The 22,385-nt window shown below is 40.6% G+C and overlaps 1 protein-coding gene across 2 annotated transcripts in view; it reads right to left on the reverse strand.

Moving 5' to 3' along the window:
- The window catches only part of LOC115574302 (inositol-trisphosphate 3-kinase B), a 31,608-nt gene extending 18,425 nt beyond the window's left edge, over nt 1–13,183 (reverse strand). Inside the window, exons 1-5 of one of the 2 annotated variants that reach the window (XM_030405752.1) lie at nt 12,656–13,183; nt 6,687–6,885; nt 6,424–6,586; nt 5,367–5,651; nt 3,524–4,492 (exon numbers count right to left, since the gene is read on the reverse strand). In XM_030405752.1, the coding sequence (XP_030261612.1) occupies nt 3,524–4,492; nt 5,367–5,651; nt 6,424–6,586; nt 6,687–6,733 (1,464 nt within the window). In that variant the 5' untranslated portion in view covers nt 6,734–6,885; nt 12,656–13,183. Of the gene's footprint in view, nt 1–3,523; nt 4,493–5,366; nt 5,652–6,423; nt 6,590–6,686; nt 6,886–12,655 lie in introns of both variants that reach the window. The other variant, XM_030405751.1, reaches the window with a different exon arrangement.
- Between the last annotated feature and the right edge of the window lie 9,202 nt (nt 13,184–22,385).

The following is a 22,385-nucleotide window of genomic DNA, read 5'->3' on the forward strand; positions in this document are numbered from 1 at the left end:
GTAGCACTCTTCTTGAGGTGCTCAAGGCACCAAAGAAATACATTTGAAAAACTCAACAGTAATGTCTCCTTCCAGAAATCATGACCCGGTTACTCAAGACAATCCACAGACTATTTTTTTCCTACCAAAGTAAACCCACCAAACAAATCACAACTTAGCAGTCATCCATTAGCAGATGCTAACCTCGTTCTGCTAAGTGATTTTGCAAGAACATATTTCCAACATGAAAGTGCTCAGAACAAGATCTGTGGATTATCCTGAGTAACTGGGTCATGTTTCAGGAAAGAGACATTGCTTTTGAGTTTTCAAATGCATTTTTAATTTTCTGTGTCAACCACAAGCCAAGTGCCATCTAGTCTCATTATATCAGAGGGAGGGCAGACATCTTTACAGCTGATATCTACAGCATTCGGCAGCTCAACACAAAACAATTTAGATGGGTAAAGAATACTTATAGATTTTTTATTTTGGGGTGAACTTTCCATTTAAATGTCCTTAAAGTGCAGGGATCTGATGTTCATTGTTATACAAGTAAATAAAGTCCTTCTTAAAACAAATATCCAGTAGAGTTCCCTTTAATGTCAGTTTAATAAGAAGGCTGCATGTACAGTGAAAATCGTCCAACATTTCCTCTCCTGTTCTCCTTCATTTATCTCATTCTTTCTTTCTGTCTTACTCTGGAGCTCACTCTGTTCTTCTCTCTCAGTATCACTCCTCTTCACTCTCTTTCTCCCTCTCTTCTTTCCTACATACCTCCCACACAAGCAAGCGTGCTTTATGTGTATCTGCATGTCTGCCTCTTGCACACACACACACACACACACACACACACACACACACACACACACACACACACACACACACGGTTTCTTGAAATACGGATCAAGAACTGTGACAGGCTACAGACAAGAACATGAATAACCTGCATGTTTGACATCTCTGAGCTACGATGGGGGGAAATCCAGACTTTCACTGGGAAATATAAAATATAAAACTTTCCATCAGTCGACTACAGGCGCCAGCACGAGTTGCTGCTTCTTCCTGCCAGGATAAAGGAGAAAAAACACTGACCGGAAATATGCAAAGAGCAATACAAACACTATTCAAATCCTTCAGCCAAATCCCTTTAAACAAATTGTTTGTAATCCATGCCAAGTGGGAGAGCTGGGACACTGGTTAAGGGATTGGTCACCTGATTAAGTATGCATCCAGCACACATGCACAGGAGTCTTATAATCTTGCACGGCAATATCATCATCATCACAAGGACAGTTTTTTCTGTTGGTGCTTCCTCTAATGATGAAAGCAAACACACGGAAACTGATAAGATATTGATAAGATACGTGATTATGAGCCTCATCTCATCTCATCTCATCTCTGAGTGATTATGAGCCACAAAGCCATAATATAAATATGTTTGTGGTGCAAAGTCCTTAAAAAAAGGGACACGTTTGGGACATCATTTATTAGAAACACTGGTACATACCAGTTACAAAATCCTTTGTTAAATCGTGTTTCAAAGCAGCAGAGAGATGGCCTCGCGAACTTATCCCGGCTACAAATAAAAACACATCCACCCACCCACCCACACACACACGTACCCAAACAGGCCTCGGCCTCCTCTTTGAACGGCGTCCAGAAGCAGGCAAAGACTAAGTGTGTGTGACTGGTGAATTCTCTTGCTTTCCCTTTTTCGATCACCCGCGCTCGCTCTCACACACACACACACACGCACACACACACACACACACACACGCACACACACACACACACACACATACACCCTCACGTTACCCCCCCACCTACACACACACACACACACACACACAGGTCGGGGCACAGAGCTGGCTTTGTTACCGTGAATGTCAACCATTACTCAGGCAGAGAGCTCTGGCCAATTTGACACAGGAGCGCCCAGCAACATGAAAAGGCAAACACACACACAAACACACACACACACACTGACGTGCACACAATTTGTGGCCTAAACACTAATGAAGAGTCAAATCAAAACAGGCTCTTTCCCACATCTGGCTAGTTGCAGAATTACCACTTCTGCACAAACTGGTTTTGAGTTTTGATGCATGACCTCAGACGCCTCGGATAATTTATGATTCTCCAGAACATCAAGGTTTTCGTTCAGGTTCAGTTACAGGACTTTTCACTCCTTCGCAAACGGGAATACTTCTGTGATATAAGTGTCTCTTTCTGTGAGAGCAGCTAAAAACTCAAAATGCAATAATCTGATGCAATGTAAAAGGAACAAGACTTAAGCTATCTTTCAATTTAAAATGCCAGAAGATGTAGTATGACCCAGTGTACAATTGCCAGAAATACCAGGATGTCCTCCTGCATCCGCTTGCATTTTGTTGTATGCAAGCCGGCACGCTTTTCTGGTTATTCTGACCCACAACCCTTTGTGCAGCAGAGGATACAACACATCAACTGAGCCGCTGAAGTGGCACAGACGGATGACGGCTCATTGAAGCTGCTTTCCAAATCGCAGACTTTTTCTTTTAACTCTTGAACTAGGCTCTAAGGACTCCGACGGATGTATGAGCAAGATGGTCACAGTTCAAGACGAAATGTTATGACGCAGTAATATGTCCCAGTAGGCCTTTTTTTTTATCACCGCATATTCTTAGCCATGAGGCGTAAGAGTTGACCCATGAATAACTTTAAGCACCTTTTTATACAGACATTGCTATTTCAAGGTTAACCAAAGTCCAGGGTTATAGAGTTCACACTGCACTTCCTGGGTTGGATGTCTGTTGGCGCACGCTCATGCTGAAAATGACGCGTGATTACTCTGTTTACTTAACCCCGTTTTAGTCCTATGTTCCGTCAATTTTCATAACCCTACAAAATCTTGCCTAACTCTGCAGCAATCTTAAGCCAAGTATGTTATGCCAGTGTGAACGCTTTCTTAGCCTGGCACTAAGAAGGTTCTAAGACTACTTTTAGCCCTGGGATGAGTGCAGTGTGAAAAGCACTAGTATGTACTTTCTGAGGTTAGCTGCAGTACACGCTAAAAGTTAGTAAGACTCTACAGCCATGCCAAATGCTAACATCGGGATGCTAAGATGGTTTAGTGTGATGGTATGCTAATGGTTGCTAATGAGCACTGTCTCCAAATTTTATCTAATCTAGTTCGAAGAAGTTTACAATTTTCACAGAGTAGGTAAAATGTTTTACTTGCTGGTGGCACAAGAGGAAAAGTCAGAGGACCACCAAAGTCAGTAGAATTCATCCTCTGGGGAATATAAATATCTGTACAAAAACTTTCTTGCCGATATCAAATAGATCTATCAGTCATGACTAAAACAGTGGACCAACCAACATACTGACACTGCCATTCTAAGAGCGAGCAAAGCTAAAAATATGTTGGCATATTCCTGTAGAGTCACACTTTGCCCAATTACCCTTAATGTCTAACAGTTGAATAATATATGGCTATCCCAGCAATGGCAGTTTCCCAAGGTTACACACACTAGCCGACACAATCTCACGTGGCTCTACTTACTGCTCTCTGTTTGGAGGTGAGAAGTGCAGGGTTGAGTAGCTGCTCTCCTTTCTCCGTATCACTGGAAACATCCTCCTCCGACTCTTCCCAAGACGAGGAGAAACCGGCCGAGGAGGCAGAAGAGGACGACAGCTTCCTGAGGGAGCGGATGGAGGAGTTCGGCTCAGGCACCGGGCTAGATCTAGGGCTAGGTGTGGAGCATGGTCCCTGGTCTTCAGAAGTTTGAGGCTGGTTTTCCAGACCGTGGTCAGTAATTATGACTGCAGGGATGGCGGGCGGGATGGAGGGAGAGTGGTTGGAGGTGTGATCTGTGATGTCCAGCAAACAAGGGGCTCTCTCATCGCTTTGTGCTGGAAAAGCAGGGGTGTCTGGGTGAAGCTCCAACCTGTTTGTCTCTGTCTGGAGCGACATCCCAAGACACAACCGGTCCTGTTTCTCATCTCTCATTTCTCTCTCTGTCCGTTCTCTTGCCTCTCCCAACATGTGTTTATTTTCTACCTCCTCTCCGTCTTTTTCTCTCAGTCCGTCTCCCTCTTTCATCTCTCTGTCTGATGCTGCAACTGGGTTTAAAGTCTCAGGGGAACCCTGAACAACAAACAGTCTATCTAAACAGGGAGTTTGCATTGTTGTTTTTGAATGGCGGCCATTTTGACCAATCAGTGTCTTGTTCTCAGTGTTTGTTTTCATATCACTGCTGTCCTTCTCACCGTCATCCCTTTCTCCTCCTCTCATATCTCTGTCCATCGCTTCCTCCTCTCTTTCTCTTCCATTCTGGACAACAGGGGGAACTTTACGCTCTTGTGGGTGGGTCATTGGGCATTCAAGAGTCGTGTTTTGCTGACTTGGATCGAAAGGGTTTTGGCTAGGCGACCGTCTCGGAGATCGAGGGCTGCGCTGGAGCTCGCTGTTGAGCACCTGGGTACGAATTCCTGAAATGTGGGCCTCGAAAATGCCAACTTTTCCCCTGACCTGAAAGACACAGAGAAAATAAGGGTCTAAATGCAGCTACAGTTTCTTTGGTCTAACTGTAGAGCTTATCATTTCACAGGTGCACTGGCACCAGCAAAGCCTTCACCTGATGAGAGGAAGATAAACTGACAAGACAAAAAAAGGTAAAATATCATCTTAATGTACTACTAATATTAACAGAATTAAAAAAAACAAATGAGCCAGAGTGTTTTTCCCAGTTTTTGGCATTAAATAGACTGCATTGAAAAATTATCTGTTGGCAAGCTACGAATTCAATGTGTGACTGTCTGCAGTTTCAAACTGAGCACAAATGTGGGCTGGAGTATAAAAATAAAACAGGAATTTAGCCAATAAACACTAGTTATGTAAAATTCCATGTAAAGTGAAGAAAATAACTAAATATTTTAAAGCACTTGATCATCAAATTTAATTTTCCAGATATCCTGATTGATTCTAAAGCTGAGAATCACATTTTCTTTTAATCAAATCATATTTATTTTCATTTTACAAGAGTGAACAGTTCAAGGCAAGTAGGTAAAAGTCAGAATAGGACAAAATAATCTCTTTTCAGAGTGACAGAGACCATTTCACAGCTTTCAGGTTGTTATAACACAAGAGAAAGAGCCAAATAATGAATAAGCAGTAGTAATAGTAGCTTGAATAACTCTTGCTTTTTGGGATCCTCACAGCTGGAAGAGACTCAGTTCTTGCCCAACAAATTAAATGAAGTACTAAATCCTTCATGGTTTGAATATATTGCTTAATGTTTCTTAATGATGGCAATCTAAATTAAGACTGATGCAGAGAGTAAAAAAGAGACAGCGATGAAGACACAGATGGAGTTAAACAGACACAGAGGCAGATCTTAAATCACCTCAACGTTCTGCAGCTCTCTGTGGATCTGCAGCAGCTGTGCCTGGCGTCTCCTCTCCTCCCGCTTCTCTCCTCCTCCCGTCTCTCCTCCCCTCTCCTCCTGCGCCTCTCCTTCTCCTCGCTCCTCACAGCCGGGTGAGCTCAGGCGTCGGACCCGCTGGCCCACATTGACTCCCAGGAGCTCCGGGCTCCGCGGGGAAGGGGAGCGAGCGCGAGGGGCGGAGTTAGGGGAGAGCGAGGATGGAGGGGGGAAGACAAAGGTTCGACCCAGGCTGCGTGGGCTGGTCTAGGAGAGGACACCACAGTAAGGGATTAGTTAATGGCAACGATCCTCCAAAAAAATACCCCCAAAAAATGCTACTTATTTCTTTGCTTTTACATTTTACAGTTATTTCAATATTTTCTGTAGAGCGCAACGATGCCAGTTGTAGCGACAAGAAGAAATTACAGTACCACAGCAAGAGAAACTAAAAGCTAGAAGGTTGTGTGAAACAGCACCAGAATTGTGTTGACAGTGAACTGATGCAGTTATGTCAGTTATACAAAAATACCGAAACGTTTGCTAAAATTAGCCACCACAAGCTACAGGTCATACCACACCGAGTAAGGCTGTAGCAGCAAAACCCCTGAATGTGTTGAACTGAGCGCAGGTTTATTTAATTGCCTATATGATATTCCTTTCAGAAGTTACAGTCTCAACTGAAAGAGCACTAAACTCACGTGACTAACATGAGTTCTTCCTGGTTCTCTCCTGCAGCTCAAGTGGAATGCTGTTGGATTGGTTTGACCAAAGTGGATTTCGGGAATAAACTGACAACTTGCTGGGAGCGAATCTAGCTGAACATTAGTCGAACTCAGCAAATAAAGGGAGATTAATTGATTTGTGGCACGCTTTTAAAATGACATACTTATGAATCTTTGGATGTGGGGGATGGTATAAATTCATTCATTCATTTAAAAGGATTAAATCAAGAGAAGTCACAGGTTATTAGTGCAAATCCAGTTGCAGTTCTTTCTTCAAAGACAGCTCTCACAGGTTGGATGTAGATCTGATTTACCTTAGGGCTGGTTGGGCTGTAGAGACCGCCACTGAGTGCTCCCCCACCCAGGAACTGACAGTAGGTGCTCCGATCTGGAACCGGCAGCACCGGTCGACCGACTGGACTGGTTCTAGTTGCAGAGGTGGTACTAGAGGAGCCTGGCTGGGTGTGAAACTGATTACTGCTGCAGAGAGGAGGGGAGAGGGTTGGTTAGTTTGTGCATATATATATTTTTTTATTTTTTTAAAGGCTGCAACTATCATAATAGAAGTGTTACTGACTTGTTCATGACGCTAAGGCCGTTCAGGTTCAGGGCAGAGGCTGCCATCCCCACGGCCAGGCCAGGGGCTCTGAGTGCTGGGTACACATCTGACAATGTTCCCTGAAGCTGCAGGGAGGCGTTGAGAACAGCTTTCAGTGTTTCCTGTGCAGCCAGTCAGCAGCGGCAGCTCCAAGCGGCAGAAAAATCTGCAGCCAGTGCTAAAAAAAAAAAAATTTAAAACAAGAATTTAAAGTCAGGCAGGGATGTATCAAACAAAAAAAGTCAAAAAAAAAATGTATCTCCTATTTCCCATTCTTGGAAAGCCGTCCTAGACTGTTATGGACAGAGATGATTATTCATGTAGTCCTGTTGTTAACTCAAAATAGATATCATCATTCATCCTGGGATTAAAACGAAATAAAGGAAAATTTAAGTGAAGGTGAAAGTGGGACAGACAGAGAGATACAAATGAATGTTGGCAAGGAACATGTTCCACTCAGTGAAAACAGTTTGCCTTTTCTTTTTTGAATGTTTTACAGAAGCTGAGATTTGTTTAAAGCTCATTTGAATCAAACAGCTGTTTTATTACAGAGTCCAATGTTTGTCTTTTCAGTGCCAATCCCTTTCCTCATCTCCAATTAGATAACTATATTCTACACGTCTTTTTTTATTCTACACCAGAACGCAGTTAAAACATTGTTGAGTTTTTCATATCTAACTGTGTGAACCTTTTTGTGCTTTTGCATCGCAGCCGTATCAAACTTTGTTCTAAAAAGGAGCAGCAACACAGTGGCCACAAGTTCAGCCTGACCAGACTTTTGCTCTACTCGACACTGTAGCTCCAGGCTGACTGAAATTTACTTCAGTCTAAAAATAAAAAGGACTTCAAGGTAGCATTCTTTCAGGATGAAAATGAGGGAGGTACGTGGAAAAGGGCAGAAAGGTGGAGTTATGGGGAAACATGCAGAGAGGGAGAATGAGAAAGGGCAGGAGGCAGAGAGAGGCAAACAGATGAAAAAGTGGCAGCACAATTCAAAATACAGAAGAAGAGAAAAAGCGAGGGAAAAGGCGAAAGTTCAGCTATGGAATCACCTCGATCTAAAGTGACGCAGACAAAGATGTGTCGAGACGCTGAAGGTCACTGACTGAGCATTCTCTTTTTGCGTGTTCACTGTAGAAACTGAAAGTCATTATCATGCCGCAGGGGGCTAATTTGCTATGCTACTTTCTCATATTTTCTTTTGAAAATAAGGTGAATATCTTGAATCAAAAACAACTGGCTGTGTTTTATGCTCATTTGATTGAAATGCTAAGTTTGTTTTCAAGAAAATACATGGATACATGGGCTGCGAGAGCATGGTCTATTAGCCTTACAAGAAACAAGCATTCAGGAACCAAAACCTGTCGTTCTAGCTCCTCAATCAAGACGGTTGCAAGGTAAACTGCTGGAAGGGAATTACTCTAGAGCCTGCTATTTGCAGAATGAATTAGACAGACACACTCAGACTGGTCATTGCATTGTTTTATGTCGTCTGATGAGGGCACGAGGATTTGGCCTTCAGATAACAGACATTTTTAGGCTAATTCACGTTACGTAATGTATATCTAGATATAGTGAAACTTCCTCAAAAGCTAAGAACTCAAATCATAGATAACGATGTCAAATCAATATATTTCGCACCATTAGGCACCAACACTATTTTTAAAGGGTCACTCCACCAATTTACACATTGCAGTGGTGTTACAGATGTTGGGGAGTACGACTGAATTTGTGAAGAATAGTACTGTTAGGCCTTTTTTGGCTCCAGAGGATCTACATGTAATCTGATAAATTGCCTCCTGATGTCACTCAGTGGCTTAGTTGGATTGTGGATAATGTAGGCGCCAGGTTTTGATAAGGAAGAAAAATCTGTGGAATAAAAAAATATATCTTTTGCTCTGCTGTATCGATTTCGATCATTTGTCCATAATGAGTCAAACAACAATTTAGACAAGTGCACATCATTACCCACAATGCAACATTGTTAGTCCAGTGAGTGACAATACTGGAGGCAATTTGTTCATTTACATGGACCATCCTCTGGAGCCAGAAAAGACTTTATACTGCATTTTTGTTTTGTTTTTATAAAAAAGAGAACGTAGTTCTTCCCGAGACCTGTCAACCTATAAACTGGCTTAAATGTGTTAAATTGGTAGGGTCACACTATGAGCTTAAAAACAACAACCGTTGTGATGTTCTCAACTCTAGCAGTCTGTATTTGATTCAGACAGATGAGGGATTATCCAGAGTTTGTTGACTTACAGTCTGCTTTGTATAAGAGATATGCTTGATGGTGAATACTGGTGGGCAGCTAAACTGTGAATCAGTCTAGACCACAGGCAAATTATATTCTTTAATATGAAATGTCAAATGCCAAGTGATCACTTGACACAAGAATGTATTCGGTCAAATTTTAATAGCAGTGAAGTGGGATGCGTCTGTTCCAGACTAGCATCATGAAACGTCTGTCCTGCAGACTTCTCAGCAAAACTAAACTTTAGCTGCAAAGTGAAAAAACAAATCCATTTCAGTCCACTTCTGAGGCCCGTTCAAGCATACCAGTATTCACGTCATGTACAGAGCTGCCAGAAACTGCCTTGGGACGTGTGTTGATTCCAGATAAGTTAAGGCTTCAATTCATGAACAAAAGGGTAAACATGGGATTTCCTTGTGAGGCAGTGACGCAGTTAGAGAGACAGGCAGGAAATAATCTGAATGGCTCTACCAGAGCAGGTTTTTTTCACACTGTATAATAACTTCTCTTAGCATACTGGACACAAACATCCACTAGAGTTTCTGTAAAACAAGGCCTCGTATAGGTAAAGACGAGTTAGGGAGAGAAAGAGGGAGGAAAAGGGAAAGCTGGGTGAAAGAAAGAGGAACGAGGAAGGAAAAAGAGGTGTTTACACGCTGTTTTGGTCTATTTGTCTATTCTGAATCTTTCATGCAGAAGCAGAGGATTTACTTTCTGTGAGACGGCTCAGTTGCTGTAATGAAGCAGCACTGGGCACCGGGAACCATTTTCACACTGCTTGTTGCACATGGTTAGCTGCATCCAAAAGGCCTTTTCTCTCTCTTTTTGCACTGAAGGACAGAACTGGATCCTCTGAATTCTGTGCTCCCAAAGGGGTTGATAGAAGTTTAATCGGAAAAGCAGTAACGTGGTACATAAAAGAAACTGTCTCATGTATTAAACCCTGGGCTGATTCAACTAGTAGCTAAAGTTGCTTCACACGAGAAAAAGGCCTGAACAGGGGACACTCATTGCACCCTAATCAGCATTAAAACAAATGTAAAACCATAATGCAAGACACATTTTGTCTCTACCAACATCACATTCAAATGCAATAGAAAAGGGAACAACATTGAAGCAAATACTGGTTGTGATGATTGTGATATAACCGCAGATGTAAACTACCACCTCAGAATGTTGTCTTTGTTTCAGGGCAGCCTAATGTCAGATTGAGTGGGACTGTGTGAGTACTCAAACTGTCCACTTGCCTACACAAGTGGGCAACAAGCCTACATGCAGCACGCTAAAAGCAACTCAGCTGATTAGAAGTTCACAAGATGCTGCAGATTTTTTTTTTAAATACTTCCTCACATATGAAGATACAACGCAATCAATACAGATATGACAATATTGCGTAAATAATCTGCTTCTCTCTATATCTCGTCGACAGAGTAGGTGGCTATAATGCCCTCTAATGTTGGTCACAAAAAAGAAGAAGAAGACACAGCAACTAGCTGGCTACTTACAACCACAGTTTGTGCCTAATACTGCCGCACATAATCATGTCAAATTAGGGACGTGAGCAAGACACAGTAGAACTCGTGATGATATCATTATCGTAAAGCTAAATGGATCCCAGAAGAATTCAAAAGGCCTCGAGAGGGCCTGAGGGACACCTAAACAAAATTAGAAACAACCAGCTGCAGCAGTCGTTACAGACAGATCTTAACTCTTTTAGGAATCGATTATAGAGCTTCAACAAATGATAATTTTCAGCATCAATAATCTACTGATTATTTTCTTGTTTAACCATTTGTTCTATAACTTCTCAATAAATTGTGAAAAATGCTTGTGACAATTTCCCAATGCTCAAAACTCAAAAGACTCTTCATCTACAACCATAAATGACAAATAAGCTTCACATTTAAGAAGCTGGAAACAGCAAATGTTTGACACTTTTGCTTGAAAATGAACTCAAACGATTAATCGATTGTCAACATAGTTGCGAATCCATTTTTTTCCACTGATTATCCGTTTAATTAACTAATCATTGCAGCTTGAACTGATTAATCATTGACGTCAATTCCTAAGCAAACATCCTAAACATTTGCTAGTTGCATCTTCTTCAATATGATAATTATTCTCTTGTATCAAAGTTACCCGAATATCTTCATGTTTTGGGCAAAACAAGTAGACATTAGACTATTTTGAGACATTCTACGAACCAAATAATAAGCAGACTTATGTAGTTTCTAATGTAGTTTCGGATTTGGCTGAAAGCTCTTTTTATAAATTATTTTTACAAGCCTCACGTCATGTCTTGTCAACCCTTCTAACCCATCCAGCTCTGTTTGTATTAGTGATGCACAGAACCCTCAAATACTTGTTTAGCTATAGAGCAAATTTGAGTTGGTTACAGTTACTAAAATGTCAATACTTGAGTTTCTGTTATTCGGAATATAACTCTTGTTACGTAAGCTACAGTTGACGAGAGATCAACATAAATGCATTTGATATGGGAGTTATTTGAAATGATTCAGCTTCCATGAGCAGATTCAGTGTCGTATTCAGATACAATAAAACTCTGTGCAACTGCAGTCTTGTTTAAGTAACACTAAAGCTGAGTATAAAGTATAATTTAAGTGCAGTATATCAGTGGAAATCAGCTATTATCTAAATATAAGTGCGACTTTTATCAGAAAACAAACATTCAAATGAAAACTAACCAAGACTCAAGATGACCTTAAGTCATAAAAAGTGCATGTGTTAATCAAAGATTAACAGAGCCTGACGGATGTATCTGGTTGATATTATTGGTAGATATTGGAAAATTGCAGATATATCAGAATCAGCATATAGGTTGATATGGTTTTTTCTTCTACAGAACAGAAAAATATACTTTTGGTAGGTTATAATTACTGTTTCAGTGTTTCTTCCAATGTGGACAGAATATTCTCAAACTGGAAAATATCCTGGCTCCATTTTATTCATTACAATTTTTTCTAAAGTAATATTGAATTGATCACATGTGAGGGATCACAGCAAAAAAAAGCATGTTTATGTATATTTTGTGTACATATACTCCCCAGTATAAAAACAGACATTAAGGAAAATGTATTTCCAACCTATTCAAATAGATTGGTTTCCCGCTTGGCATGTCAAAATATCACAATATTCAAATTGTATTTTTTTTAATTGTGTTAATAATATACATATGACGATATTGCTGATTAATCCAACAGTCATGATCAGCCTTGTGCATCTTTTCTCCACGAGTTAATGTTCGACTTTTCACTTTTAATTTAGTGGTTGATGTGGTAAATGTTCTTTTTGTACACTTTCCTTAGAGACCCAAGTCTTGCTCGTGTTTTGGAGGTGATTTATTTGGCAACAAAGAGCCAAGACACAGTAAACAGATTCAGATATTAACTTGATTGACTTGATTTACCTATTTTAGTTTTTTGAGATATCGCGATAATATAAATGATCGTGAATTCGATAATCATGTAGTGAAAAATCTGATATCATGACAGCCTCACTTTTCTCCCCCACCACAGATTCAAAAGGATGACTGGGCCTATAATCCTCACAACTCTCACTGTCAGCTCTCCACCTACACTGGAGGTGGTGTCATTAAAGTGTAATAAACTCCCTCCAACAACTACAACCACTGCCTCCTCGGGTAGGGGATGGAGGTCGTGACAGGACATCTTACCTCAGCGCTGCCCCCGTCCTCTCCGAGCCTCCTCCGGGACACTTGGTGCGAGTCCTCTCAAAGCCCAGATACCAACACTTGTTTCGGGGAGGATGAATCTTCTCGGTCTGATATTCGGGTCACAAAACATGCACAGACTCCTCGTACACAGAAAAAAAAGAAACCCTTTATCTTCTCCTCTTGTGTGTTTCTTCCATACACGAAGTTGCTCAACGGTCCTTTTCTTCTTCTTCTTCTTCTTCTTCTTCTTCTTCTTCTTCTTCACAAACAAACCTCCTCCACAGAAGAAGATTCAAAATGTCTCTCTCCTCGTCTCCACCGCTGTAGTTTTCTCCCTGGTTGTTTTAGGAGAACTTGCCCTCACGGTTTTTGCTCTCAGGGGTTAGATACGTTTTTCTCGGGGAGGTTTTTTTTTTTTTTTTCCTGTTGACATGCGTCCTGCTGCTGCTGCTGCTGCTGCTGCTCGACACCTCTGCGTTCGTAGTAAAGCGCTGTTTGTCTGAGAGTTTGAAAGCCGGAAGCGACGAGACAGCCTCCCTCCCTCTCTCCCTCCCTCTCTCTCTCTCTCTCTCCCTCTCTCTCACGCACGCGGGGTACACGCACGTGCCGCGCGGGGAAGCCCTTGCATTTGCATAACGTATGCGTGCACAAGCGCGTGAGCAAGTACAAACAACAATAAGGTGGATTTCTTCTGTAACTTTCACAAATCCAGACTTGTAGTGCTACTTTTCAGGTGTATGCAGGCAGGCAGCGGTGGAGGAAGTATTCACGTCCTGGTTTACTTAAGTACAACTATTAAATAACACTCTGAGTAATCATGTCGGTCACCTACAGTGAAAACGTTTTTATTATATCATATTTATATTATGTTATGTTATTATATTATGTTAGAAAAACCAAGGCATTAAAGGTGTATTGTGTAGGTTGGGGGAAGATATTCTAAATAAACAAACTTTTTGTCTTCATGGTTGGATAAACTGAATTAACAAACTGACCTTAAATGACAACATAGTTTCATATTGTTTTACTTTGTTTATATGTGGCGGACCCTGCCACCTTTCTAGCTTCAAACAGTGTCCTGGGGACCTTATTATCCACCGACAACAGCTTGAAATAAACATTTCTAAGTGTGTATTATAACCACATTAAAAATGTAAATACTAAAATTCAGATTTTGATTTTCTTCTCTAAAATTCCATACTGCCCCTTTAAATGTAAAAGCAGGATTGTGCAGTTGTAGTTGGTTGAATCTAATTTGTATCTACATTTTCATCTCCAGACTTGTGTTGCTGCTTTTCAGGTATATTGTAGGCAGGCAGCGGTGGGGGAAGTATTTACATCCTTGTTTACTTAAGTGCAAGTATTAAATAACACAATGTGCGTAGTCCTGTGAGTCACCTACAGTGAAAACATTTCTCTAGTAAAAGTATGTAAGTATTGTAAAGGTACTCAACATGAAAATACATCATTATGTTATTACAACCTATGTATTAAAGGTGCATTATGTAGTTTTTAGGAAAGACATTCTAGTCAGAAGACAACTGACTGAATTTTCTTTTTTGTTAATGCTTAAACAAACTAAATACACAAACTATCTGTCTTCATGACTGAATAAACAAAACTTACACCTTAAGGACAACACAGTTTCTCACTGTTTTATTTTGTTTATATTTTGGCGGACCCTGCCAACTTTCTAGCTTCAGACAGTGTTCTGGGGAACAGCTTGTTTATTCAGGTATGGAAAAGATGAATGTTTCTAATGTTTCTTCATTAATCTTAATATAAACTTCTGATTTTGAATTTCCTCGCCAAGTGTGCATACTGCCCCTTTAAATGTGAAAGCATGATTTTACAGTTGTAGTTTGTTAGATCAAATTTATAACTATTGTGTGCAGGAAAGCAAAAAGGTTTATTTTCATTGCAGATTATAAATATTATTGCAGTGATAGATTATTTCATTTCAAATCATCATAATCCTTCACAATCCCTTTTGAAATTTCCAAACCTCAGACTATTATTAAATATAAGTACTTTTACTTGAACTAAAGTTTCAACTCGAGTTTCCATCCAGTTTAAAATGTTAAAATGCTAAGGCAAGGTGTACAAACCACAGAAGTATAATCATTTTTCATTGCAATAGGGGAGGAAGTACATAGATTCTTCTATTTGAGTAGTAGTTGCACCTCCCCAATTTTAAAAATACATCTTACATAAACCATTTCACAGAAGTAATCATACAGAAGCACACCATCATCTGTAACAGGTACTTTCATATGCACAGCATGTATCAAGAAGTAACCATTATGCAGCATGCATTATGTAGTGTTATATTATATACAAATGTGTATTACAGTGTGTGTTACATTAGGCTAAATGTTGTTGTAGGTTGATTGTCACAACTGTAGATACTGTTACTAAAATACTGCATCATATTTTATAATTTGATCACGTATCTCACATGTAAAAATGTAATCTGAAAAGCAATTTCCAACATGTAGAGGAGTGGAAAGATAAATTAGCTTCTAAAGTAAACATGCCCATCACCGCTCCAGCCTACACACACGATACATATACATCAATATTACTATGATGGTTGAGGCTGGATTGCAAAGAGAGAAACTGCCACGGGACACAAAGGCTTTAAGTTCCCTGTGTGGTGGGCAGTTTAGATCATACGGCTGCGCACACACACGCAGACTGGTGTTTATAATAACTCTGGCTACTTATACATTTTTATCAGGTTGACACTGGGTGGACCCATGCATGATATCACCAACTACCAGGAACAATACCACTGAACTGAGTAATGAATTCCCACTTTTAGAGGTGAAAGCAAAACTAACAGGAGATTGAGCGAGCTGTACAATCCGGTCCAATCCTCAGCATCTTGAGACGAGGTCTAATCAGGCCTCTTAAGTGAAAACACTTGTGTGGGTGAATTATGATTCAGGGGCTTTAAAGTGATTTCTGAACTGTTACCAATAATGAGGCCCTGTCCTGCTGAGGGCAATTTTGAAAAAGCTCGGTACATTTTTGATGCTTCCTTTGACTGGCCGTTTACTCAGGTTTCTGTACTATTATCTCTGTATGAAATGTTTTTTCTTGTTGTTGGTGACTATTGATTATTTTACAAAACAGAAAGTGTACTAAGCACAATTGAAGACTTCAATAACACAAATAAGTCGTAAGAACGTCATAGAACCTGTAGCGCAGAATGACTGAGTAGCTGAAGGTTTCCGTGTGTCTGTGAGTAAATACGTTTGCTCAGTGTTCAGTGTAAAGGCATCGCTGGAAATTATTTGGTCAGGTCAAATAAAAGGACTCTGGCCTCAAGCAGGTCCTGGAACACCATCGGACCACTGAGCAGGGTTAGACACAGCTTTGACTACACTGTTTTTATCAGGGGTGGAGAAATGTTTGCCACAGGTGTGGATGTGGATGAACCATTGCCAGTTTTCCTTTTGAATGTTGTCAGGCTATCAGAGTCACCACACCCCTGCAATATTGTTTACTATAGATAAGTTCAAGATAAGTATTAATATCCTGATCACACGGCAGCCGCCCTCGGAGACTACAGAATAAAAAAAACAACAGAATCGAGACTGAACCCTGGTTGTTTGTTACAATGGATACTGGAGGATGAAATTCTTTCCACTTGAGACAGGAAACACTCAGTTCAAATTTGTCTGAGTTATGTGGGGACAGAATCTGCACCAGCAGTCCTGAGCGCTCCTCCTCTAACTTTCAACATGATTTACAATAAAACTGATATGAAACTAAAACACAACTATGAAATATCCCCCGTTACACATTTCCTGAGATGTCCATGAGTGTATAGATTGCAATCAGGGCAATGTTATGACCATGTTTAGTCATCGGTGTAGTCACTGTTTGCTGCATATAAACTGAAATAAAGGGAAACTGAAATCAAACTGCAAATGATGGAAACTTTATGAGGTATTCAACTTTTAATTGTAACTGATGTCATCCAAATGTGGTTATACTAAAAAGAATATTGTGAAGATGAGTTTATTTATCAGTCAATTAAAATGTATATTTTTTCGGTGTTTTACACAAGTGTAATTAAAGAGTGTGCAAGCGGGTGTGAGAAGTGTTTCCTCTCCGCTCTGTTGCCATGAAATACACAAAATTCCTCACATTTTTTCCGGGAAGGCTCCAGTATGACTGTGTGACTTTGTCTGGAGTGCAAAAGAATGAAAAAACCCCAACAAGACAATGTCCAGTGGTCCACCACTTGGGGAAAATGGGGCTCTTCTCATAGACAAATGTATTCAGTCTTGCCTCCAAAAGAAAAAAGTGATCTGCTGTCTTCCCATCGCACATCACGCTGTTTATGAGACTAAATGTATCCCGCATGACCTGAATACAGTGAAACTGAAGATGAGGGTTGTTTTTGTTTTTTTTCCCTCTTTCATGGATTCAGATTAGACTCCGATGATGCAAAGAGGAGCTGCCGTCCTCTAGTGGTGTGTTTTGAGTAGTGCATACTGGCAGTGTATACAATTACACACAGCTTTATTGAAATGTAAAATATTCTTAATTGAAAACAAATGACAAGGTGTGTGATTCATCAATATCATTTGATCAAATTCAACAAATTGTCATATTATTAACTGATGTTATTTATAAATAGTTTACAGTTGGAGCGCAGTGAGAAAATGTTATAAGAAATAACTCATTAATAACACTAAAAGCATATCAATAAAAATAAAAGAAATCTGACAAACAATTTACCTGTTGCTCTCTCATATAAGTTATAACAATATTCATCCAGATTCTGTAGTCCAGTGATTCCCAAAGTGTGGGCCGCAGGAGGTCATTTATAATAAATGAATAAAACGATTTTAATGCTCGGTTTTGTTATTATAATTGTATTCTTCATTTGTCTGACCTCCATTTGTCACATAGAATTGTTCTGTTTCTGAAAAAAACAAATTAGGGAAACACTTCATCTTAGTGTCGTGATTAAGAATTGTGGTAGGCCCCGGAAGAGTTCCCAGTTTCCAGTTGGTCTGTGTCATTTTTAAGTCTGGGAACGGCTGCTGTACACAGTTTAAAACATGCTAAATCAAAACTACATGCTATAGCTCAAGGTTAAAGGTCCATTGCGTTTTTTTGATTTTTATAGATTTTTATGAGTTCTGGCCTCAAATTGGCCAGGGCAGAACAAACAATCAAAATAATGGGACAAGACTGAGAGGTGGGGTGTTTTCACAGAATGGCAAATATTTTGATTCGCTCTATTGCTCTCCCAACATGTATGAGCAACGCCGACAACTGAAGAGCGCCGCCGACTGCATGTCCTACCTGCCTTAAAGGAATGGAGCCATGACTAAAAGTGGCTAATTGAAACCTCTGGCAGTTGTTGTCTTGTGTTATCCCTCCATTTCTGATCTGTGTTTGTCTGTTTCAGTAAAGGCTGCAAGACAGAAGTAAACTTCTCACTCAGCCCTTAAACTCTTCCCTCTGCAGGTTTTCACACTGGGCTCTAAGCGTTTCATTTTCCTGCCGTTGACACTGTACCCTTTTGGACTCTCTGGTTCGGTAGGAAGGAGCCCAGATTCTTGTCCAGCAGCAGCAGCAGCAGTACGAAAAATTCAAACGCCTTAACAAAAGAAATAAACAAGCTCTATCCGTCTTCATGACTGAATAGACTGAACTTAAAGGACAACACAGTCTCATACTGTTTTACTTTGTTTATATGTGGTGGACCCTGCCACCTTTCTAGTTTCAAACAGTGTTTTGGGGACCTTATTTCCTCTGAGAGCAGCTTGTTTATTCAGTCATGGAAAAAAATACATATTTCTGAGTTTGTATTACCACCTCATTATCATTGTAAATATAACAACTTCTGAGTTTAAATTTCTTCGTGCAAAACTACACTGTGCCCCTTTAAAGCAAATAAAATGTAATCAATAGTTACTCCTGTAGCACATGCGTAGTCATGACTGAAGAACACGTTTTACAGTAAGCTAATGTTTCCTCACTCTGTCCCTTTTACTGCGAGAGATGTGTCTCTATTACTCGCCTTCTCTCTCAGTTCACCGTATACTTTATCTTCGTGACTATCAGTCCACCTTTGTCTCCGTCTGTCCATCCGGTTGTTTCGCTTTAATAAATCTTTCTGTCTTTTTCTCTCCTCCTAAGCTGACACCTGATCCTAGAGTCTAGAGTTACAACACACACACAATGAAGAGGAAGAGAGTGAGAGAGAGAGAGAGAGGGAGAGGGAGGGAGCTGGTGTTTAACATTACATAAAACAAACAGGTGTGAAGTATTTGTTCAAAGCCTTGGTATTTGTTGGACACACGAGAAGACAGAAAGAGCGAGAGAAGTGGAGTCATACGAGGAAATACTCCAGTCAAGCAGCAGATTATCGACTGGTTGTCAGGTAAAATACAGTTTAGTGTGTGTGTGTGTGTGTGTGTGTGCTGTATACAGTGTGTATTAAGTTGTGGCGACATGTTATGGGTTAAAAGCCTGTGCATGTCCTCACGATGGGTTTGTAGCAGTGCCTGTGTTTGCGCAGCCATATGAATGTATTTATTTCCACAAAATATGGTCACATGACAGCACAGCCTCACAGAGTTTGCCATTTTGATGTTTATCATGAATTACTACTTCTTTCTAACATAGATTAAAAATAATAAAATGTGGGTAACAACCCTTTGAATATACTTAAAGGGGCCGTATGGAAGAATTTCAGTTGAAAATGTTATAAAAGAAAAATACAATCATCAACAGAATGTATAAATAGCCATTTCATGTTGATGCATCTACTGAAGTTGACATGCTAACCAGCTAGCTCCAGCCCACTCCGGTCCAAACTTCCTATGAAAATACTAACATTTCCCTGGTCCAGAGCTCCCATTGCAAACCGCTAACTGCACAGCTAAGTGAGGTAACAAGCTAAAAGCTACTACAGTCAGCAGCAGTTAGCAGTTTCTCTACTGGTATGCTACCTGCTGTGTGTTCTGAGTTTGAATTTCACACAAGATGAATTTCTATACACATTGCACCTTTAATAAGAGTACACACATCACATAAATACATCACTTTCTGGTTACGATCCGCATAAATCATGACGGAAAAAGTGCAGTAACACATAAAATGCAGCCTTTCAATTTAAGCATGCTTTCATTCACTGTGTACCTGCTGAATGGATAGTCTACAGGGTTTGAATGATTTGCTGTTAGTCAGATCACGGTTGAAGGGTGACAGGGCGACAGCTCCTACACGTCAGGGTAGCTACAGAGTTGGCTGGACTATAGTTGGTCCAGTGGGCAATGTTATGCTGTCCAGATGGCTGTGTCAGGGTAATTCTCCTCAGAAGAGCTCGCCACTAATCCTCCAGAGAATCTGTACCGGCTTGATCTCATGCCTGCATGGGAAACCGAACAGTTAGCCTGCTGTAGCAGCCCGGCGCTATGGACACTGTGCTTTTCTGCCAAGCCTGTTTAGCATATGGACACGAGCACAGTCTGATGGTTGTGTAGTTGATCAGCTCTGCACTGCGAGCTATAGGCACTCAGCGTACAGCAAAGACACTGTTTGCAGTCGGAGGTTTCCCGTAGGGCAGAACAGGAGGTGGAGAGTCCTGGCAGAGAAAGAGACACCTTACATCAGGTCAGGCTGATTAGGTTTAGAGTCAAGACTGTCGTGATCTCAGTGAGGGAAACTATGTCTGCAATATGGGACCTTTGACAAGCAGGTACACTTTTCTGACTTTCGTGTCATTTTTTGTGTGTCATGAGATATCTAGAAAAGCATGGGGGAGCAGCTGATTGTCTTCACTGTAACCTTAACCGCCAGAGGGTCGAGAAAACCATGAGAAACTTTCATGATACATAAGTAGGCCTGCTCCAGGGATCTGTTTATGTGATTCTGTGAAGTCCAGCAGGTTGAAAAAAATAGAAGTCTGCTGCTACTTCTTTTTTTCTCTTGGCTTCTTCTGTGGAGAATGGTAATTAAGCTGCCATAGCTGTCACATTTTCAGTAACAATGAGGCGATGTTAGCCTCGAGGCACCCTATATTCTTATTACGATCCAAAGGTCAAGCTGTTCTGTGTGCTTCCTCCTCAGCCGGTTACAGTCAGGATGATTCGATTTGAGGGCCGGTGAGTCTGAAGCGCTGATGACTTTAGGGACAAAGGCGGCGACTTTAATTCAATTATCCCTTCATTATTTGTGTGATTAGATGTTTCCAGTGTGGGTGTGTTTCCTTTCCCTAACCAAACATGTGGATATTATGTCAATAAAATGACTGTTTGCCGCGGTCACGCCACAGAGCAGATCTACTGTGTGTTGTTGTTTTTTCTCATGATCATGGGTGAATCAGCTGTGTCACTTTTTCGCCTCATCATTATGCAAGGGTCGCATAGCTGTGTTAGCCAATAGAATCAATGTTATGTAATGCAATTGCATGTGATCTTGACATTCGACTTTATCTATGGTGTGCAACTGTCATTGTGATGTTCTGTCCCTCTGTGCTTTTGTGTGTGTGTGCACGCTCCGCTGGCCTGCTGTGCTCCTCTGCTGGATCTATGCTGCTCTACTAATGGTGAGTCCACTGAAACACATCCTACCTGCCTTCCAGTTGCTACACTGGGACTTGAATCAGCTGCATGGTTTGGTGGCTAACTCAAAGTGTCCTTTTCAAAATGCCTTAATTAGCGAGTATTATTGTTGCTTCAGTCATTCAACTTTCTCCTACAGTTTTTTTTTATGACATAATAATGTTGTTCTTATGCGGTTGTTTACTCCTCCTCTCTTGAAGATGTCAAATCTCCACGCTGCCTTACGCTATAAGCCAATTACTTGAGCTTCTCTAATCTGGGTGTGGGTGTCCGTATATATACAGTGTAAGAGGTGTGTGTGTGTGTGTGTGTCTTTCAACAGTGGCAGTAGCCTTATGTTATGTAATGACCAATGACCAATGTATGTCCTTTGCATGTGCATATGTATATATGAGTAAGGATGAGATGAATAGAGAAGGAATAGCTGAGTGTGGAAGAGGAAATCAACATAATCAATTAATCAATCGTATTCTTATACTGCACTGTTACTGCAGTGTTCTCACAGGCAGGGTTGGCATCAGGTAGGATTAAACTGCATTTGTTTGTGCAAATAATATAAGATTGTGGATGTATGAGCAATTTTTCTAAAGGGATTTCTGTTGGAGGAATCTGAAGTTAAGCACTGGCCAAGAAAATATGATAGGCAGGCAAAACAAACTTCCTTCAGTCACAAAGTAAAATTAAAATTAAAAACTAATATATGAATGAAAAAAATAGCTTTTAAAGAGGAAATGTCCCAAACAGGTGGCCACAACCTTGATATGAGAAGCAATTATTTGGCATAAACAACCATCAATTATTGATTATTCTGGCAAAAAGATCATCCATTGTAAGGACATTTATTTTTAAATATAAATATTGGTATCCATTTAAAAAAATAAATGTTAAAAAAGTTTAAAAAGTTGATCGCCTGGTCCTCAATATGCTATGCCAGTGGTGGTAATCATGGTCTTGGAAAAAAAAAAAGCAGTGATCCCATCCGACCTCTAGAGGGCGCTACCTCGCCACACTGCCACTGCCACATCTGCATCGACCGGCCCTCTACCGAGAACGGACGGCGCGGGCGTCCAATCACATCTCGAGATGTAATACTGTAACTCCTCTGAGCCAATGGGAATCAGCCAAAAGATGTT

The sequence above is a fragment of the Sparus aurata genome, chromosome 22 (genome assembly GCF_900880675.1).
Source record: "Sparus aurata chromosome 22, fSpaAur1.1, whole genome shotgun sequence".
Classification (NCBI taxonomy): Eukaryota; Metazoa; Chordata; class Actinopteri; order Spariformes; family Sparidae; genus Sparus; species Sparus aurata.